Source organism: Hibiscus syriacus, unplaced genomic scaffold, assembly GCF_006381635.1.
Source record: "Hibiscus syriacus cultivar Baekdansim isolate YM2019G1 unplaced genomic scaffold, ASM638163v2 tig00109978_pilon, whole genome shotgun sequence".
NCBI classification, from domain to species: Eukaryota; Viridiplantae; Streptophyta; class Magnoliopsida; order Malvales; family Malvaceae; genus Hibiscus; species Hibiscus syriacus.
The window spans coordinates 169,426-189,317 of record NW_024062545.1 but is presented as its reverse complement, the minus strand read 5'-3'; the positions used below and the strand labels follow the sequence as shown (position 1 = coordinate 189,317).

The 19,892-nt window shown below is 35.9% G+C and overlaps 2 protein-coding genes across 2 annotated transcripts; one reads left to right on the top strand and one right to left on the bottom strand.

Moving 5' to 3' along the window:
* Window positions 1-12,182: 12,182 nt before the first annotated feature.
* Window positions 12,183-13,504, top strand: LOC120211606 (protein ALUMINUM SENSITIVE 3-like). The gene is made up of 3 exons (XM_039210104.1): window positions 12,183-12,529; window positions 12,727-12,972; window positions 13,117-13,504. Exons 1-3 carry the CDS (start codon window positions 12,251-12,253, stop codon window positions 13,429-13,431), a joined length of 840 nt encoding a protein of 279 aa, XP_039066035.1. The 5' UTR covers window positions 12,183-12,250; the 3' UTR covers window positions 13,432-13,504.
* A 3,800-nt stretch (window positions 13,505-17,304) lies between these two features.
* Window positions 17,305-19,587, bottom strand: LOC120211616. The gene is made up of 6 exons (XM_039210113.1): window positions 19,132-19,587; window positions 19,000-19,060; window positions 18,789-18,937; window positions 18,157-18,259; window positions 17,589-17,767; window positions 17,305-17,499 (listed from the first exon to the last, which is right to left on the bottom strand). Exons 1-6 carry the CDS (start codon window positions 19,585-19,587, stop codon window positions 17,305-17,307), a joined length of 1,143 nt encoding a protein of 380 aa, XP_039066044.1.
* Between the last annotated feature and the right edge of the window lie 305 nt (window positions 19,588-19,892).

Below are 19,892 nucleotides of genomic sequence, written 5' to 3'. Positions count from 1 at the left end.
TGCTTGCTGAATTGGTACATGATGCTTGCCGATTGATGTTGTCTATTACTCACTGATGCCTTGTAAATTATTGTTTTTGGTCTGATTTAAATCAATTTTAGAACCTTATAAATTTTTATCTAAATAGTTACTCATGTTTAATTATGTTGGTGGTATTTTGACTTTTAAAGTTAAAAAGTTGCTCATAATTAAATATGTTGGTAGCATTTAGGTATATGCTCTATGATGACATTTTTGGTAGTATAGTTAGGCTTTTTAGCCTTGTAAACATTAGCTATAAGATCTGAGAGCATTTATTTCAACACATTTATTTTGTTTAGTTGATTTTATTGTATTTTTAGTGTTTTCAAGTGTAATAAAATTACATTCATTTATAAATATTTATTTAGTATTTGTAATGTTATTCAAGTTTTTAATATTTAATAAGTCTATTTCAATTAATATATTTTGATTTTAAAATATCAAGTTAAGTTTACTTAAATTATTATTCAATTTTTACATTAAAAGTAAATTATATTTATGATTATTTTAACTTAGTAAATATAATTTAATAAAATCAAGTTTAATAAGATAATATTTAAATTTAATTTAGTTATTTTAAATAAAATTTATAATATAAGAAATAGTAAGATATTTATGAATTGGAATTAACATAAAGATCAAATTTATAATATACAAATTATAATTAATATAAAATTAAATTTCAAAAAAGTAATTATATTAATTTGATTATCATAATAATTTATGATAAAATTTCAAAGAGTAATCATATTAATTTAATTATCATAATAATTTAATTATCACAAGTTTATATAAATTTAAAATAACATAATTATATTAATTGTAAGTTTATTTATAAGTCAGGATAATATCATATCACTTTAACATGTCGGATCATTTACAGGTTGAGTCAATTACAAGCCAGGTTCATAACAGGTCGGGTAATACCAGATATTTATCAGGTCAATCTCGGGTTCGGGTTCATATCAGTAGGATGCAGTTCGGGTTCAGATATCATATTTTCGGTTCAATTCAGGTTTAGGTCGTTCTCAGGTCGGATGCAGGTCGGGTTCGAATCTATAATTTCCAGGTCCAACTCGGGTTCAGGTCAACACCAGTTCCGACTCAAGTCGGTTTCGGATCGTCACAACGCAGGTCAAAAACAGTTTTAACTCGAGTTGGTTTCAGTCAGTTTTACAGGTCGGGTCAGCTTTTTACACCCCTATATATATATATATCAAGGACGGAGGACCACTGGGGCTGAAGGGGCCTCGACCTTTGTTATGATTTATAAATTTAATTTGGGTAAAGTACACAAATAGTCCTTTAATTATAGAGAAAATCGCCTCAGTGACCAAAAAAAAGTTATAATATACGATTTTAACCAACTTTTTTTGGATTTGCCAAAATGACCAATAAAATCGCAACGCGAAATAAAAATCGCAACGCGATCCCCAGAATCGCAAATCAGTTTCCAAAATCGCAACGCGATTCTTGAAAATCGCAATGCGATAGTACAAATTCGCATTGCGATTTTCCAAAATCGCAACGCGAATATGAAAATCGCAACGCGAACACATAAATCGCAACGCGTATCCGTAAATCGCAACGTGTATCCGTAAATCGCAACGCGTATGGGTAAATCGCAATGCGTATCCGTATATCGCAACGCGTATCCGTAAATCGCAACGATAATCCGTAAATCGCAACGAGAATCCGTAAATCGCAACGCGATATTTAAAGCGCCATTATAATCGCTACGCGTATTTTATTTTCAAATTACAAAAAACGAATATTAAGACAAAATCCCGTAATCGCAACTCATAACCTAAAACCTAAAATCACAACTCAGTCCCATCTCCATCTCTCACTCTCTACGGCGAAGAAATCCGTCCCCATCTCCGAATATTTCCGTCCCCATCTCCGGCGAAATCCCTCACAACCATTCACGGTCAGAAATCCCTCACAATATTCAGAAATGGAAAATCAACCTCCGAGGGTTAGTTTTTTTAATTATTTTTATTTTGAAATGTTTGCATTATTGTAGGTTTTTCATATTGAAACTGATGATAAGTTTACTGGTCATTTCAATAATAGATTAACCATTTCACTTAGATTTCATTTCGCGTTACGATTCTGTCGTTGCGATTTTCAAGTTAGTATTTGTCTTTGTCTTTGTCCTGTCTTTTGGTTGAAGTAATGCAATCCATTCAAATTTCAATTTGCAGAAGAGTCGCAACGAGAGAATGACTGTCGCAACGAGAGAAATGAAAATCGCAACGCGAAATGAAAATCGCAACGAGAGAATCGCAACGCGAAACCAAAATCGCATTGCGATTTTCATTTCGCGTTGCGATTCTCTCGTTGCGATTTTCATTTCGCGTTGCGATTCTCTCGTTGCGATTGTCATTTCGCGTTGCGATTCTCTCGTTGCGATTTTCATTTCAACCCAAAGACAAAACAGTGTTGCAAATTTTAGTTTCAAGAATAAACTACTACTTTTTATGTTTATTGTTTTTAGTATATCTTCACAGTGTAGTTTTTGGTATATCTAACTTGGTATGTTTATTGTTTTTGTAGAAATTTTTTCGGCTCAATTGACCTTGAGAAATAAAGTCAGCCTGGCCATACAATTGCTTCGAAGCTTTCACCTGCTCAAAGACAATTGTTTGAGGAAACCTGCTTCGGGCCATGGCTGAGAGTACAGCATCCGGGTGGAGATGCTAATTTGACCCATTTATGGCTTCAGACCATGACATCAAATCTACCCGACAGTATACAACGTGGTGAGGAAGAGATATGGTTTCATTTTCCACCAGCGTATACTTGTTTGGGCGGAAGGAGTTCTGCTTAATCACTGGTCTACGATTCGGACACGATGATGTAGGCCGGTACACTCGTCATATCGCCCGCCCATCATGGTTATCCCGGGTTTTTCCGGATGAGTCAATGGAGAAGCCGAACCTACATGTCGACGACCTGAAGAAATTATTTAATAAGAAAGCTGGTTTCACTCGGATGGATGACGTCGATGTTGTCCGAGTATGCCTTCTACTACTTGTGTATGCCGGCTTTTTAGGCAGAGAGGCCAGACAACCTATTCATCGGGAGCTAATAATATTGGTAGAGGACCTGAATGCATGGAATCTGTTTCCGTGGGGTTCATATATATGGAAAGCTACCTGGACTAAGTTGTCGTCTGCCTTTGATGACCGCAAAAGTTTGCGGGGCGATGGGTCCAAATACACTTTGTCAGGCTTTGTTTGGGCCTTTAAGGTAAGAATTTCTATATAATGTTTCTAAAATTATAATTAATTATTTAACAATTACTAATTTTGTTATTATATTGTTTGTAGATTTGGATATTCGAGGCTTTCCCCAGCATGCGTACATATGCAATAAAAACGTCAAATGATATTCCCAGGGCTATTTCCTGGAAGAGGAAAACTCTGTTGGATTGGGAAGACTTAATACCATATGCGACAATAAATAATGTAAGTTAACACAAATACTTTCATATAATATATAAACAAGTTATTAATAGTAGACGTTTAACTTTGTTTGAGTTTTTATATTTTAGGAGGCCAACATTCCATTACAAAGACTGACACCCACGGAGGAAGAGCTTGCCACTGATTGGTGGCAAGCTAGTCAGAGTTTTTTTGATGGCACGGATGATGAGCAGCATCCACTTCCTCCAATTCGAGAGCCATCACCTCACCTAGAGCCATCACCCGATCGACCCGACTATACACCTCTAGAACGAGAGCCATCACCTATCCCGTCACATCATCGAGCCTCTTCTCCACCATCACCTCATGATAGGCGACCGGCAAAGATGCCACGACTCCTATCTCCCTGTTCTCCACCTCCACCTCCACGGGATGAGTCAAGGGAGTTACGTGATGAGGTCAATGCCTTGCGTGAGGAGATCGGTACTCTACGCGATAACGATGGTGCATGGCGTGTGGAGGTGTCAACTTTACGTGGTGAGGTTGCCGCTCTACGTGAGATGATAGTATCGTTGCAGAATGAGGTTCATACTCTACGCAACGAGGTAAGTTTAAGATTTTCCATATTTAACTTAATGATAAATTTACTCGTAATTTCACTTAGATTAGCCATTTCACTTAGATTGCTTAGTAAATTTATTCGGTTGCTGCCAATTATGCTAAATTGTGTATTCATTAACACTGTGAAATAGTATTTGTCTTTGTTTTGTCTTTTGGTTGAAAGTAAATTTGTTCGGTTGCTGCCAATTCTGCTAAACTGTGTATTCTTTAACACTGTGAAATAGTATTTGTCTTTGTTTTGTCTTTTGGTTGAAAGTAAATTTGTTCGGTTGCTGCCAATTCTGCTAAACTGTGTATTCTTTAACACTGTGAAATAGTATTTGTCTTTGTTTTGTCTTTTGGTTGAAAGTAAATTTGTTCGGTTGCTGCCAATTCTGCTAAACTGTGTATTCTTTAACACTGTAAATAGTATTTGTCTTTGTTTTGTCTTTGGTTGAAGTAATGCAATTTCGTTTCAATTTGCAAAAATCGCAACGAAATTAAAATCGCAACGCGACAAAATCGCAACGCGAAATAAAAATCGCAACGACAGAATCGCAACGCGAAACCAAAATCGCAACGACAAGATCGCAACGCGAAACCAAAATCGCATTGCGATTTTCATTTCGCGTTGCGATTCTTTCGTTGCGATTTTCATTTCGCGTTGCGATTCTGTCGTTGCGATTTTCATTTCGCGTTGCGATTTTGGTTTCGCATTGCGATTTTAAGTTTCGTGTTGCGAAAGTAAACTATTTCTTCTTCTGCAAATTGAAACTTGAATGGATTGCATTACTTCAACCAATAGACAAAACAAAGACAAATACTAACTTCAGGGTATTAGTTTGAAACATATTTTTCTTTGTTATCTGATGCATTTTGTGAACTATGATAGAATAATGACTTGGGTTAATACAATGCAAGTTTGAAACATATTTGTCTTTGTTTTCACTGTTTAAATATCATGTCTGTTTATTTACTGATTTTGTATTTAATTATTTAGCGGCCCGATAGAGTGGATGCTTTACGTCGGGTTATGCTTGCACGACGGAGTTCACGCATCAGACAGCGTGCACGTGCTATTAAGTCTCCGTACACCCCAATAGTGCGAAGACACCGCAAGAAGAAGCCCGACTCGCCTGTCATCCCTCAAGAGTCCACTCCTATCGTTGAAGAGGCCCCCCCTATCATTCCTCGAGAGTCCCCTCCCACCGTTCAAGAGGCCACTGTCATCATTGAAGAGGTCCCTCCCACCATTCAAGAGCCCGATTCACATGGCGTCATATGTAGGCTTCTTGAGAAACCCTCTGACGTGCCGGACATGATGGATTCAAGTTGGCTCTCGTATGAGTTACCGGCCAGTACCATACCGGTATCTGAAGAGGAGAGGGAACAACTACCGGACACAATTCTGGATAACACCCTTTGGGCTAAGACCGCTGTTGATTTTTATCTACATGAGCAGAGCCAGGGGTGTTTCACTGACATATGCAAGCTCACCGATGATATCTATTTGTTGCTTGATCGGTCTTGGTGGGGCGTATTATTAGGGGTCGAAGACAATGGCTATTTCGATGGGGGGGTAAGTCTTATATTTTCTTATATTTCAATTTGATTAATTTTTTTTTTAAATTTATGTAAGTCACTAATATATGTCTTTTTTTGTAAAACAGCATATCGATGCGTGGGTGACACGTCTTCTAATAATAAGAAAACTTAAGAAAAATAAAAATATACGATATACAATTATGCCGACGTCTTTTCACGCCGTTCACTTGAAGAATGCACGAGATGAATCATTTGATTTGGGCAATGGACAAGCTAAACTTTATCCTGCATGGTGGGAGGTCGATAAGGTTAGTATTTATTTTAGATTGAGTTTAAAGGTTTTATGAAATAAGTGCGCAAATGAATGAATTATTACTTATGATTGCAGGTGTTTATCCCTGTTTTGGAACGTAAACATTGGATTCTCGTCGAGCTTCAGCTCCCATCCCTTAAGACAATAGTGTATGACAGCATGATAAATTACATATCATTGGCTGATTTTAGAGATGTTATTAAGGGATGGAGCTCTCATTTGGCTAAATTCTTGGATGCGATCAATTATTGGACTCGTTCTGGAAACAAGAAGCCAAAGAAGCTCAATATCACAGTTATTAGAGACGAGACCGCGCCACAACAAACGAGCGGAGCCAGAGGAGATTGTGGTCCTCTCGTATGCTTGGCGTTGGAGCGTTTGACGACGGGAAGCATCAAGTATCTACCTCCCACCGATAGAGATAGAGCTGCAGTAGGCTTGTGCTTTCGGCATTATATGGCTAAATCGATATATACGAGACGCTGCCTACCTGCATCCGCGTTATAAAAATGTCCATAAACAATTGGTAAGTTTATATACTTTTGGTTTGAAAATGTTTGGTTAAGTACCTAGAATTCAATAATTTGCTGTTTGTAGGTTTTAGATGTGTAGAAAGTGTTGTTTGAGCAAATGTTTGGTTTCTGCAGGTTAGTCTCAGAAGTGAACTGCGTGAAAATGATGTATGGCTGCAAAAGTTGATTCAATAGTTTAATTGATTGTTTTTTGATTGTTTAATTGATTTGTAAAAGTTGATTCAATAGTAGATGATCGGAAATAAGAATTATTGCTTATTTTTTGATTGTTTAATTGATTTGTAAAAGATGATTTGTAAAAGTTGATTTGTGTAATTGATGCGAACATAATTCTTATTTGTGCTTGTTTAATTGATTGAAATGTAATGGTTGATTTTGTTGATATCTGCATTATGTTGAAGGCAAAAATGACTATCGCAATGCGAAATGAAAATCGCAATGCGAAATGAAAATCGCAACGAGAGAATCGCAATGCGAAATGAAAATCGCAATGCGGAAATGAAAATCGCAACGAGAGAATCGCAATGCGATTTTCATTTCGCATTGCGATTTTCATTTCGCATTGCGATTATCTCGTTGCGATTTTCATTTCGCATTGCGATTCTCTCGTTGCGATTTTCATTTCGCATTGCGATTTTCATTTCGCATTGCGATTTTCTCGTTGCGATTTTTATTTCCGCATTGCGATTTTCATGTTGGGATTTTCATTTCGCATTGCGATTCTCTCGTTGCGATTGTAATTTCCGTGTTGCGATAGTCAAATGCATGCCTAATAGTGATAACAACTGAATAACAAGAGTTGGTTAAGTCAAAATGGTTGGCCTGAGTCATTAATTCAACTGAAAATGTTAAAAGTTCACACATAAAATCCACATAATACAACGTTTGCATATGAGCTTTTGATGGCAACGTTTACATAATACACATAAAATGTTAAATGTTAAAACGTTTACATAATATAACTGAATAACAACGTTTACATAATACAAAGTTCACACCATATGAGCTTTGGATTTTGATGAGGATCCATATTTTGGTAGAGGAAAAGATGATTTTGATGGCACTGGTGATCCACATGTCAACCTTGTATGACCACTTTCCTTGCACCGACTACATGTCGATCTCTTCTTCTCTTCACCCTTAGACGGTATACGATCGTGACTTTTTGGTCGGCCAGGTAGCCTTCTGTCCATGGCTGGTGGCAAAACTGTTTGTAAGTCATCTGGTATGTCCCACTCAGAAGGATGTGGAATAGGGTAGACAATCTCGGCATAAGTCTGTCGATAAACTTCTGTAGTGTAGCAATCCATAGCGTATGCGCTTGAATCATCTTGGTTTAAATGAAGAGCAACTTTTATAACATGGCCACACGGATAACCAGATGTTTGCCATTTCATACAACTACACGTCTTTGCATTTAGATCGACTAGCCCATTTAAGTTATTATCCAGTACTTGAAACAAAGTGTTTGAACATGGTTCAACTCTCCATGACGTTGACTTCACAACACGTTTCGTTATCTTTTTTTCAGTCCATGGTGTAACACGATGTTCCAATGTTCCTGTAAATTTAAATAAACAATACTTAGTAAAATATATAAATATGATAAGTTACGAATTCAAAGAAATAATACCTGCATGGTTTCTTTTCTTGTAGTACCACTGTTGAATAGAGGTTCGAAAAAACTCCATTAACATAGTAATGGGTAATTTCCGGGAATGACGACTTAGAGCGTTGATTGATTCTGCACTATTAGACGTCATGAAACCATATCTTACTCCAAGTTGATGTACTCTTGACCATCTTTCAAACCCGACATCTTCTAGTGTTTGAGCACACTGAGGCAAAACACGTCTTAAACAATTTATATGCTTATTGAAATCCACTTCCCGATAAGCTTTTACAGCCTTCCAGTATGTCCATTTGTGCTTTTTTATACCAGCAGACCTTGATTTTAGATTTCTATACAAATGAACACCACAAAGTCCATGAAAAGCATCTGGGAAACACCTTCTAACATCGTTGTCAATTGAGTTTGCCCTATCGGATATGATTGTCAGATTGCTAATAGGACTTATGCAATCCCTAAGATGCCCCATAAACCATGTCCATGAATCAGAGGTTTCAGATTTGCCAACCCCGTAAGCTATTGGCAATATCCCATTGTTAGCATCCATGGCTACTGCTAATAAGTTTACTCCAAGGTATCGACCTTTCAAATGTGCTCCGTCAACTATAATAACTGGGCGCATGCAAGTAATAAACGAACGAATCTACAAAATAATATACACAAGAAATATAATCATTTAAATGTGAAATGCATGTAACTAACAAAAATGAGTCAACAAATTATATTGATTTACTAACCGTAGCACCAATGGCGATAAACAGCAACTCAAAGCGTCCATCTCTATCTGTTTTGATATGAGTTACCGACCCAGGATTTTTCAGCTTTAAATTGTGACAATAAGCCGGCAGTTGGGCAAACGATGCTTCTGGCGACCCCCTCAACAATTCCAAGGCATAACATTTGGCTCTCCAAGCTTAAGAATATGATATACTAATCTTGAACCGAGCATTCATGTCAGTCATAATTTCATGTCCCCGATATACCCTGCCATTCAAAAACATTAACTCAGCCAGAAAACCACCCAACACCTTTTTGTTTGCCTGTCTATGGTGAGGAAAAACTTGGGTTCTTGAACATGTATGTTTATCAATAAAAGTCCTAACTTGAAACATTTTGCAATCTTTTATTCTCTTTGCAATCATACGCCACGTACAGTTTTTGTCAATCATACACCTTGTTTCGAAACGATCTTTGCTTGATTTGTTAACTTTTAGTTGATACCCATCTTCCACACATTTCGTATACAAAGCTATCTTCAAGTCTTCCTTTGTATCAAAACAATCATCTTTCTTGATACGAATAACTTTTGTGTAACAATCAACTGCTTTCTTTATCAACTCTTCTTCCGGTATCTGAAGTAATTCTGGCATATTCCAGTTATACGCCCGTGGCATTTTCTTTTCTTCGGGGACTTTTTCTTCTTCTTTTTCTTCTTCAGGATTATATGAATTACAGAATGGATGTTCAACATGTTCATTCACAGTCGTAACTTCCTCCTCATTATCATCATCAATACATTCTTCGGCAACGGCTGTTTCATCATCAAAATTCGGGTATTGACCAATATCAAAATCATTACACGCAGGGTCTGTTTCTTCTTCTGAAACATCATCAAAATCCGTGTATTGACCAATATCAAAGTCCGGATATTGACCAAGACCAAATTTCGAATACTGACTAGTACTCACAATTTTTTCTGTTGGCTCATCATCGTCTAACTGGTCAATACGAAAACCGGAATTTGGTGCTGAAAGTTGATTGGGATTTGGATTAGAGAAAGGTTGTGGGTTTTGAGAAAAACTTAGTTGATTACTACCCGCTACTGACCCAACAATACTACTTCTAGGTTCAACAACATACAATGTAACATCATATTGTGAAACACTAATGTAAGCAATGAATCGTTCAACATCTTCATTGTCGGTTAACAAATAAACTTTACCATTTCTCTGATAAGATAGCCTAAATCCACTTAGGGGCTCTAAATTCAATTTATTTGAAACACGTAGCATTAGAGTTTCATAAGTTAACTTTTGTAAAGACAATTTTAGTTGAAGATTCATGGGTAAAGGCATATATTGTAAAACACCATTAACATTATCCCATGACCCTCCAAAACACAAATCTATCCAAACATGATCAACATTAGATGATTTCATGGTTGTAAATTAATTTACTAAACAGACGAGCTGCGAAACTAAAACCTGTTGCCGGATTGGGAAGGATGTCGTTGGATATAGGAACGGATGTCGCCGGAGAGAGTGATAGATGGAGATGGAATGAGTTGCGATTTAGGGATTTAGTTTATGATTTCAGTGTCATATACCCAAAATTTCAGTGTTGTGATTTACAGACATATGCCCTACCGGATTTACAGATTCTCGTTGCGATTTACGGATTATCGTTGCGATTTACGGATTCTCGTTGCGATTTACGGATTCTCGTTGCGATTTACGGATTATCGTTGCGATTTACGGATACGCGTTGCGATACGGATACGCATTGCGATTTACCCATACGCGTTGCGATTTACGGATACACGTTGCGATTTACGGATACGCGTTGCGATTTATGTGTTCGCGTTGCGATTGTCATATTCGCGTTGCGATTTTGTAAAATCGCAATGCGAATTTGTACTATCGCATTGCGATTTTCAAGAATCGCGTTGCGATTTTGGAAACTGATTTGCGATTCTGGGGATCGCGTTGCGATTTTTATTCCGCGTTGCGATTTTATTGGTCATTTTGGCAAATCCAAAAAAAGTTGGTTAAAATCGTATATTATAACTTTTTTTTGGTCACTGAGGCGATTTTCTCTTAATTATATGATGTTACTTTGTTGAGTCATCCGACTATTAAAAGTTACAAAATGGTCACCCGACTATTCGGTATGTTCCGAACTCCTTTTTTTCTATTAAAAATTTGACAACAGTCTAAGCTAGATGTTAACTTGTTGACTGAGATATGATATTTTTTTTAGATTTTGGGCTTATATTTTATCATACCTTAATAATCAAGTTAACATCCAACTTAGAATGTCGTCAATTCTTTTAATAGAAAAGGACGAGTTTGGAATAGTTAGGTGACCATTTTGTAACTTTTAATAGTTAGTGACTCAACAAAGCAAAACCCTATAGTCAGGAGATCATTTTATAACTTTTAATAATTGAGTGTTTAGACAAAACATCACCTTATAGTTGGAGACTATTTATGTACTTTAGTTATTTAATTTTTCGTACAAGAACATAAAAAATTGGATAAACTATAAGTTTTTATTTTTTAATGATAACATGACATTATTTTATAGTGAAACGTCAATCTCATCATTAAATTTTTAACTATGGGTACCAAAATGAAGCTTAAACTAAACATTAGATATGATTTTAAAAAATAAAGTTTGGGTACCTAAATAGAACAAAAATAATGGTTTAAGTACTGAACATATAGTATACCCTAAAAAAATACTGATTTTGTATTTCTCAGAATAGAATAGAATAAGTTGTAAAGTCTTCATTCTTCCATCATAAAATATTACGATAAAACCATCACCACCACAACAAAAATAAGCTCCTTCTACTAGTAAGAGATTTATTGAAGTGATCCAAATTCAATTGAGTGTAAAATTTTAAAAGTAATTAAGTAATATTATATTTACTTATTAGAGTTGTTTGAGCTTATATTTAATTTTAGTATATTTAGTAAAATACCACTCGTGGATGTATTTTGAGATTTAAAGGAGCGATGTGTTTTATTATGATTATGTAATAATTACGTATTTGACACCTTTTAAAACGTATATTTTCTATTATTTACTTTAATTTTATTTCTAATTTTCTATTTATTATTTCATAGAAATAATAAAATTAATATATATATATATATTTAATCTTATATTATATTTAGTTTATAACCCATTTCCCTGTTTTATATATTATTTTTTTGCATGTCATCGGTACATTCCAAAACACAAATCGCTTTTCAAGGCTTTGCCTTCAACATCCATGTGAGCCTGAAACATCTTAATCCATGATATTCTTTTGCTTGAACGCTTCTAATTACGTATCTCTCGGATAATATCTCCACGAGATGACTCAAAACACCAACTTTCTCATCAGGGGAAGGTGGCTTCTGTTTCTCTTTAATTTTCAACCACAAAAACTGTAAACCAAGCTCTTATCATGAACATGAACATGGTGGATTTTCAGTCTCAGTTCTATCTTCCAATGGACTGGGATTGGTTGGTTGAGTTCCTAAAAGGCATGGTGAAACCAGTGGCTGCCCTTGCCGTGGTTCTCATTGCTGTCATCTTATCTTTCATGCAAAATCTGGGTTTGGAAAAAGAGATGGTTTATTCCATTTTCAGAGCTTTTCTTCAGCTTTCTGTCATTGGGTTCGTCCTTCAGTTCATTTTTAACCAGGACAACACTGGCTGGATCCTTCTTTCTTATCTTTTCATGGTTTGTCTTTTCAAATTCTTCATTAGATTTTCTACAATTCAATTCAATTTTGATTCTTGACTTGAAACTTGCTTTTGGATCACTTGTAAAAATCAATCCCTATTAATCTGCAATTTGGGACATTTGTTTAGATGGATCATGTTCATCAATGTTCTTGATTGCCTAGTAAGTTTCACTAATGGAAACATGGATTGCAGGTTTCGGTTGCAGGATACACAGCAGGGCAACGTGCTAAGCATGTTCCCCGAGGGAAGTATGTTGCTGGAGCATCTATCCTGGCAGGAACAGCGTTGACCATGTTTGTTCTCGTTGTATTAAATGTTTTCCCTTTCACTCCGAGATACATTATCCCCGTCGCCGGAATGATGGTCGGAAACGCTATGACAGTAACTGGAGTTACCATGAAAAGACTTCGAGATGATATCAAGATACAACTGAACCTTGTAAGTTCCATGTTCCAACTTTCGTTGTACCAACTATCTGTCAGTTGTTTTCTGCAATATTACATCTACCCGTCAATTGGTACCAAGTTACCATGAAACATTTTCTTTCTCTGTTAATGAGTTCGTTATATCGGTTTTTCGCAGGTGGAGACGGCGTTGGCACTTGGGGCGACACCGCGTCAAGCCACACTGGAACAAGTGAAGAGGTCTCTAGTGATTGCACTGTCTCCGGTGTTGGACAATGCCAAAACAGTGGGTTTAATATCGCTTCCAGGGGCAATGACAGGCCTAATAATGGGAGGGGCTTCGCCATTAGAGGCAATACAACTGCAGATTATAGTGATGAACATGCTAATTGGTGCATCTACAATTAGCAGCATCATGTCAACTTACCTCTGTTGGCCTGCTTTCTTCACTAAAGCATACCAATTGGAGACTAAAGTGTTCTCTTCAGATTGAACAGTTCCAATATTTTCACTTTTCTGTGTGAAATTGTAGAATATATATGTAAGATTCACTTTTCTTTCTTTGACATGATTAATTTCAGATGCACCAGTTTTTGCCAGGTATTGATCCCTTCACTTAAGTATTGATTCTCATCCATAATCCCTAAACTTACGTATTTTTGCACTTTGGGTCTTTGATAGTTTAATTTTTAACGAAATTAAACTCGATTTTTCAATGCTCCTCTCACATTCATGATACCAGGTTATAACCAACATTATACGCTCAAATTCAATACTCAATTTTTTTTCATAGTTACAGTTGTTCTTTCGACGAGCATTTCAAGAATTCAACAATTTCAAGTCAACGCCAACTATATTAGACATATATTTATGATTTTTTTTTTGATAAGATGTATGTATTATATCCAAAGAAGCAGCAAGTTGCTACAATCAACAAATAAATCAATTTCCTACTAACAACCTCCCTAATAGAACAAATAAGGTCCTCTTCATTCTTAACAACATTACTAAAGCATCTTCTATTGTGTTCTTCCCAAATAAAGTATATACAAGCATCCACACAAACTTGAGAAGGAGAATATAAGGGGCTTTGCCTTTAAACATAGCAATCGCCCAAGTCATCTCACATTCCCACTCCCAAGCCTTGCGCCAAATGCCACATAACTCCAACACAGCCATCCAAATCTCTGCCGAGAAAGTGCACTTGAAAAAAAGATGACTCCTCGACTCCACCTCAGTTTTACACAACACACAAAGGCCATCAACTGTCACACCCATGCACATCAAACGATATTTCGTCTTCAACCGATCAAGCACAGTCAACCAAGAGATAATAACACGCTGAGGAACACGCATCGGAAAATATATATTTATGATTTTGTTAGAGTTAAGTTTTTATATAATTTCATTATATAAGATTATTATCTTGGAACAAATTGGATATCAATCAAACAAAATATTCCCATCTATGGTTGGTTTATTATAAAGTATTTTAGAAGAAGCAAAGTAGAGATGAAACTGGACTAGACTTCTCTTAACTTGCCAGGCGATATCTGAGCTTCACCTGCTCTCCAACAAACCTACCCTTATATGTCAAGTGTTTGTAAATTAACCAATTTTCGTCTTATGTCTCTTGGTTTTTGTATCGGTGAATAATATATTAAAGGAAAAATCTTTTGCATATGTTAACGAAACATTTTTTTATTATTTGTTTTTTTTAAGTCGCATTGCTGTAACGTATCGGAAAATATCATAGACAGACTCCTGTTGGATAATCCAACTTAAGAGCTCATTGGTCCTGGTTGATCTAATGAGTAGGTCTCGTCGGTAAGTTGTTATTATGGTCACCCGAATCCGATGGGACAGAAACTCCGAATGTAGAGGAACGGATACGTTATGTTTTGTCAGTTTCAACTTGTTGAATGGGCATGTCTTCATCTGCTGAGACCATATTGTATCAAAACCTACGATGGGACCTATGTGGGCATGATTTGAACTGAAAGTCTTGCATTGATTACTTGAGAGTTGATAGGAGGAGTTACAAGTTGTCTAAAACTGCTTTATCCTTAAAATATATCATATGATAATTTAAAATTCATAGATAATACAAGACACTAGTTTTCTCTCATTAGTAAGCTGATCATCTCTTTTTTTTTTTTTTGTCTTTATTGATTGACGGCGGCACTAACTTTAATGTTGGTTACCGGCCGTCGGTATTCTTTATTGTCCTTTTATTTTATTTTGATTTTATTTTCAATAATTCTGTTTGTATGACACATTTTTATTTGCATTTATGACACGTTTTCTTCTTTTGTTTTTCTTTTGGTACATTTTCCGGCTATTTGGCTGTTGTTTTTTCTCATCTTTTTCTAGGGGTTGATTAGATATCGCCATGACTGATCAAGATGGTGTTTATCTGTTATATTATTGATATTCCCTGCTTTGGACCATCGGATTGAATTTGGATACCCGTTTTGAGTTCGTGGATAGCTTTTCACATCGGCTTGAGTCTGATTTGCGGTTTGTAGATGGTCTTTCAATAGCTTGATCCCCTTTTGTGGTTAGTTTACCGATGCAATCAGATCTGTTTGTATCTATCTTTGTTTGAGTTTTCCTGGTTAGAATTTAATATTTTCTTTTAGGTCTTTATGTGATTTTAAGTTGCTAGTTTTGTTTCAATGATTATAGAAAATTATCCTATTGTGTGTTTAATTTACGATTATGATTGTAAATTTTATCGTAATTTATGATATTTCCTATTTTGAATAAAATTAGTGATATATTTAGAAAAAAAATATCATATGATATATAAAAATCATAAAATATAATATTTCAAACACAAAAAAAAGTGTGGACTTCTAACCAGGCTACCTCATACGTTATTTTATCTCTTCTTTGTTTGACTTATTGTGATGAGTTTTATTTCTTGTACTTTATTTTATCTTCTTTTATTTATTATGATTTCTTCTATTTAACTCTTTAGATACTTTACTGGATTTTTTATTCTTTTTAAATATTGTTCAGATTCATAATTTTAATTTCATCTACCGTGAACCTAGTTATCAATACCCATGTCCAAAGCCTTGCTTATTTATGCAGCAAATTGTAAAGCACAGTTATCCACAAATGGTTAAATTAAAATTTGATCCCTCAACTTTCAAACCTTTTCAAAATTTCCTTTTCGGTTTAACTCGATAATCAACCATTGTTAAATGAGTTCACAAGTTGATTCCAAACCACTTAAAATAAGTTGATGGCACTCTGTCACTAGACATCGATATTTTGAAAATGGTCGGTAGAGATCACATCAAAATTTGAACTTAAAATTTTCGGTACATTATAACCTCAGTATTTTCAAGCATAACTACTTCACCTTCCAATAAACTTTCTTAAACTAGTGCTTCAATTATCAAGCAACATAAAAAGCAAACATAATTCAGCCCTTTTTCAACAATTTGTCATCATCATCACCATCATATAAACACATTTGAATTCTAATTTCCATTATTTGACATTAGTTGAATCATCCTCACTCCAAACGTTTTTGCAATTTCATAGCACAATAAATATTGTGAATTTGTAGCTCTCATTTTACCCGAATTTGAATACAATATGAGTGTGTTTCAGCATGTACATTCTCAAAAGAAAATAAAAACATAATTTTAAAGAACCATACCATCATTCTCATCATGACAACACCACATCAACTAATATTCTTTGCAACAAACTTAACTGCGGGGAACATTTTATCTTACAAACCAAATGGACATGAAATTCCGCTCTAAGCACTAAAAGCCTACCCCAATAGGGAAGAACAAACGTGACGCATGGAGCACTGAAAATGATGGAATATGCCAATAAGATGAAAAAACAAAATCCAAGGTCAACCGTCTTAAAGATATCTGCCAAATTGTACTCCAAACATTCACTACCTACAATCAGAGACCATCTATGGAGCTCAATCCAGAGAACATAAGCTTAAATATATGGGTCGAGTAGAGAAAACACCTCTACCAATAATCAGCCTGGATCAAACTAAGCTCAACGTGAAATACTAGTTTAATGCAGGAAAAAGAACATCTAAGTTATCTACCACACAACAACAGCTCACTATAATTCAGACATGTCTACCATTGCAGAACCGAATAAACTTGAACTCTTTTTTTTTAGGAATATTAGGCCTCATTAAAAACCCCCTTCATGATTAATGAAACTCTGAAAAAGTTTTCCTTAATCAGCGGAAGGAGGAAAAGAGTGCATTGGATTTTATTAATAATAAACTTAATACAATATATTACAAAAACCTAAAACTCCTTGAAGGAAATCGACAACCTAAATAGTTACAACCTTAAAAACAACATAAATATTAACCAATTCCAGCCTTAGCTAGAGTGTCCGCCTCTAGATTAGCTGCCCTATTAACCCATCTAATAACACCTTCACACAGTCTAAGTTTTTCAATAATATCTTTAACAATGTAAGCATAAACAACAGGACATGAAACGAAATCCCTAACCCAGTCAACTGCCACCCTGCAGTCACTCTCAATTATCAACCGATCCTTTAATATGTGTCGTATATAGTGTGAAAGAAAGATAAGCCCTTTAGGATAGATTTCAATTCCATCAAAGTAGGAGGACCAGGACCTACGGATTCCTTGTAAGAGTCAATGATTGTCCCGTTATCATCTCTCAAAACACCACCTATCCCACTTCTCTTCCAGTCAGTAGTAGTAGCAGCATCGACATTTAATTTGATGAAGCCCTTTGGGGGAGGGGACCAATTAATCACAGTTGCAATCAGTTTGGAGTTAGGAGAACAAGAATCCCCTAAGGAAGGATATGAAATAAGCAAATCCTTATAGATCGAAAACTGTTTGTACTTAGTTAAGTACCATGAAGCTAGCCTGAATCTAGCTAAAAAGAAGAGTTCTGCTTGATCTACCTTTCCTCCTTCAAAAACAATATAATTTCTGAATTTCCAAATTGTCCATAGGACAACCCCTGTAATAAATGACCATATGGTTGAATTAATCCTCAAATCAGCCCATGCTAGGAGAAATATTTTTGCATCAACATGAAAGACAGATTAAATGTTCCAGAACCTAATGAATTTATTCCAAATGCTCCAAACCACCGAACAAGTAAAAATAAATGGGAGGGTGTCTCATCAAACTGCTTGCAAAAAGGACACAACAAGTCATCTATACCCATCATACCTCTTTTAACAAGAGCTGACTTCACTGCCAACTTATAACAACTTGCCATACAAATCCACTCCAAAACATTCTTCCAAATTAACATCTGATGAACTTGAGGTCCCTGAATAACACTGACTAACACAAGATTTCACAGTAAATACCCTCTCCAGTGCCTTTCAGACCAGTACGTCAGATGAATCAACCGAAAGGGAAATATTTGAAATATTGTCATCAAATTAGACCACTGCTCATATTCCCAATCATTCAATTCCCTTCTTAAATGTATATCCCAAAACCAGTTGCCTGAGCTAAATCACCAAACTCAGATAATTTTCCAGTTTTTTAAGGAAATGGAAAACAATCTCGGAAAATGCTCTTAATGGTTGATCCATGCCCAAACATCTTGCCAAAATCGAATGCTACCCCATCGCCAACTTGAACAGAATAATTGCTTCTAATTTTACAGCCAGTAGGGTCTATTCTGTAATGATGTTTACCACGGATCTCCAAATCATGAAAATTTGGGTGTAACTTATTGTCAAATAGCATAAGAAGAGTCTAAATTGTATTTAGAACAAATCAATCTCCTCAATTCCGCATTTCTTTCATTAGCAAACCTCCAAGACCATTTTCTATAAAGCTCTGTTTACCTTGTCAATGTTTGGAACCCCAATCCACCTTCGAATTTCGGTTTGACACATTGGGCCAACCCACCCAATGAATCTTGTTCTGACCATTTCCTCCGCCCCATAAGAAGTTGGACATGATAGAATTGATAGACTTGTAACCGAAGCCGGAACTTTAAACAATGACAAATAGTATGTAGAAAGCGAGCATAAGACTGAATTAATTAAAACTAACCTCCTGCCATAGAAAGAGAGGATGCCTTCCAACCTGCCAACTTTGTTGAAACTATGAACCACTGGATCCCATAGGGCAGAAGAATTTCTTTGTGCTCCAGAGGTAGTCCTAAGTATTCTGAAGGAAAGCTACCAACAGTACAACCCACCGAATTTGCCAATCTCTTATTTCCTCTTCATTCATATTCACCCCAAATAGTTTTGACTTCTTTAAATTCAACTGGAGACCAGATATAACTTCAAAGACTCGAAGTACTCTCTTCACGTTCATAACCTGCTTTTCAGATGCACCACAGAATATTATTAGGTCATCAGCAAATTGAAGGTGGGATAATTTGAAAGTTCCCTTCTCCATGCTAATAACCATACCCGAAAATAACCCTTCTGAAACAACCCTATGAAGCAAAAGATTAAGGAGTTCCCCAACTATGTTAAATAACATAGGAGACAAAGAGCAACCTTGACGAATACCCTTCGCCATTGGGAATTCCTCTGTAGGAACCCCATTAACCAAAACTGATATAGAAACTGTTGTGACGCATTTCGAGATCCAGCTAATCCATGTAGAACCAAAGTCCATTTTCCTCATTACTCTGAAAAGAATAGGCCAGTCAACTGTGTCATATGCCTTTTTAAAATCCACTTTAAAACACAACCCTTTAAACCTTTCTTCCTCCAAAAATCAATTCCCTCATTAGCAATTAAAGAGCGGTCCAAAATTTGTCGACCTGGGATGAAAGCAAATTGAGAAGGACTGATAATGTCTGAAATGCAGCTCCTTAACCTCCTTGATTAAACTTGAACTCTTCTTTTTAAAAATTCAACCTACCAAGGGAAGTTCAGGCATATTTCTCCCATCAAACAAGAGTCGTCCCAACCAAAAGGGTCACCACT

Excerpts from the sequence above, each read along its gene's own strand:
- LOC120211606 (XM_039210104.1), top strand. The coding sequence starts at position 12,251 with ATGAACATGAACATGGTGGATTTTCAGTCTCAGTTCTATCTTCCAATG. Across the intron at positions 12,530-12,726 it reads TTCTTTCTTATCTTTTCATG|GTTTCGGTTGCAGGATACAC; the intron begins GTTTGTCTTTTC and ends CATGGATTGCAG. Across the intron at positions 12,973-13,116 it reads TCAAGATACAACTGAACCTT|GTGGAGACGGCGTTGGCACT; the intron begins GTAAGTTCCATG and ends GGTTTTTCGCAG.
- LOC120211616 (XM_039210113.1), bottom strand. The coding sequence starts at position 19,587 with ATGAGGAAAATGGACTTTGGTTCTACATGGATTAGCTGGATCTCGAAA. Across the intron at positions 18,260-18,788 it reads GGGTTCCAAACATTGACAAG|GGACCTCAAGTTCATCAGAT; the intron begins GTAAACAGAGCT and ends AGTGTTATTCAG. Across the intron at positions 17,768-18,156 it reads GTCAGCTCTTGTTAAAAGAG|GGGATTCTTGTTCTCCTAAC; the intron begins GTATGATGGGTA and ends ATCCTTCCTTAG.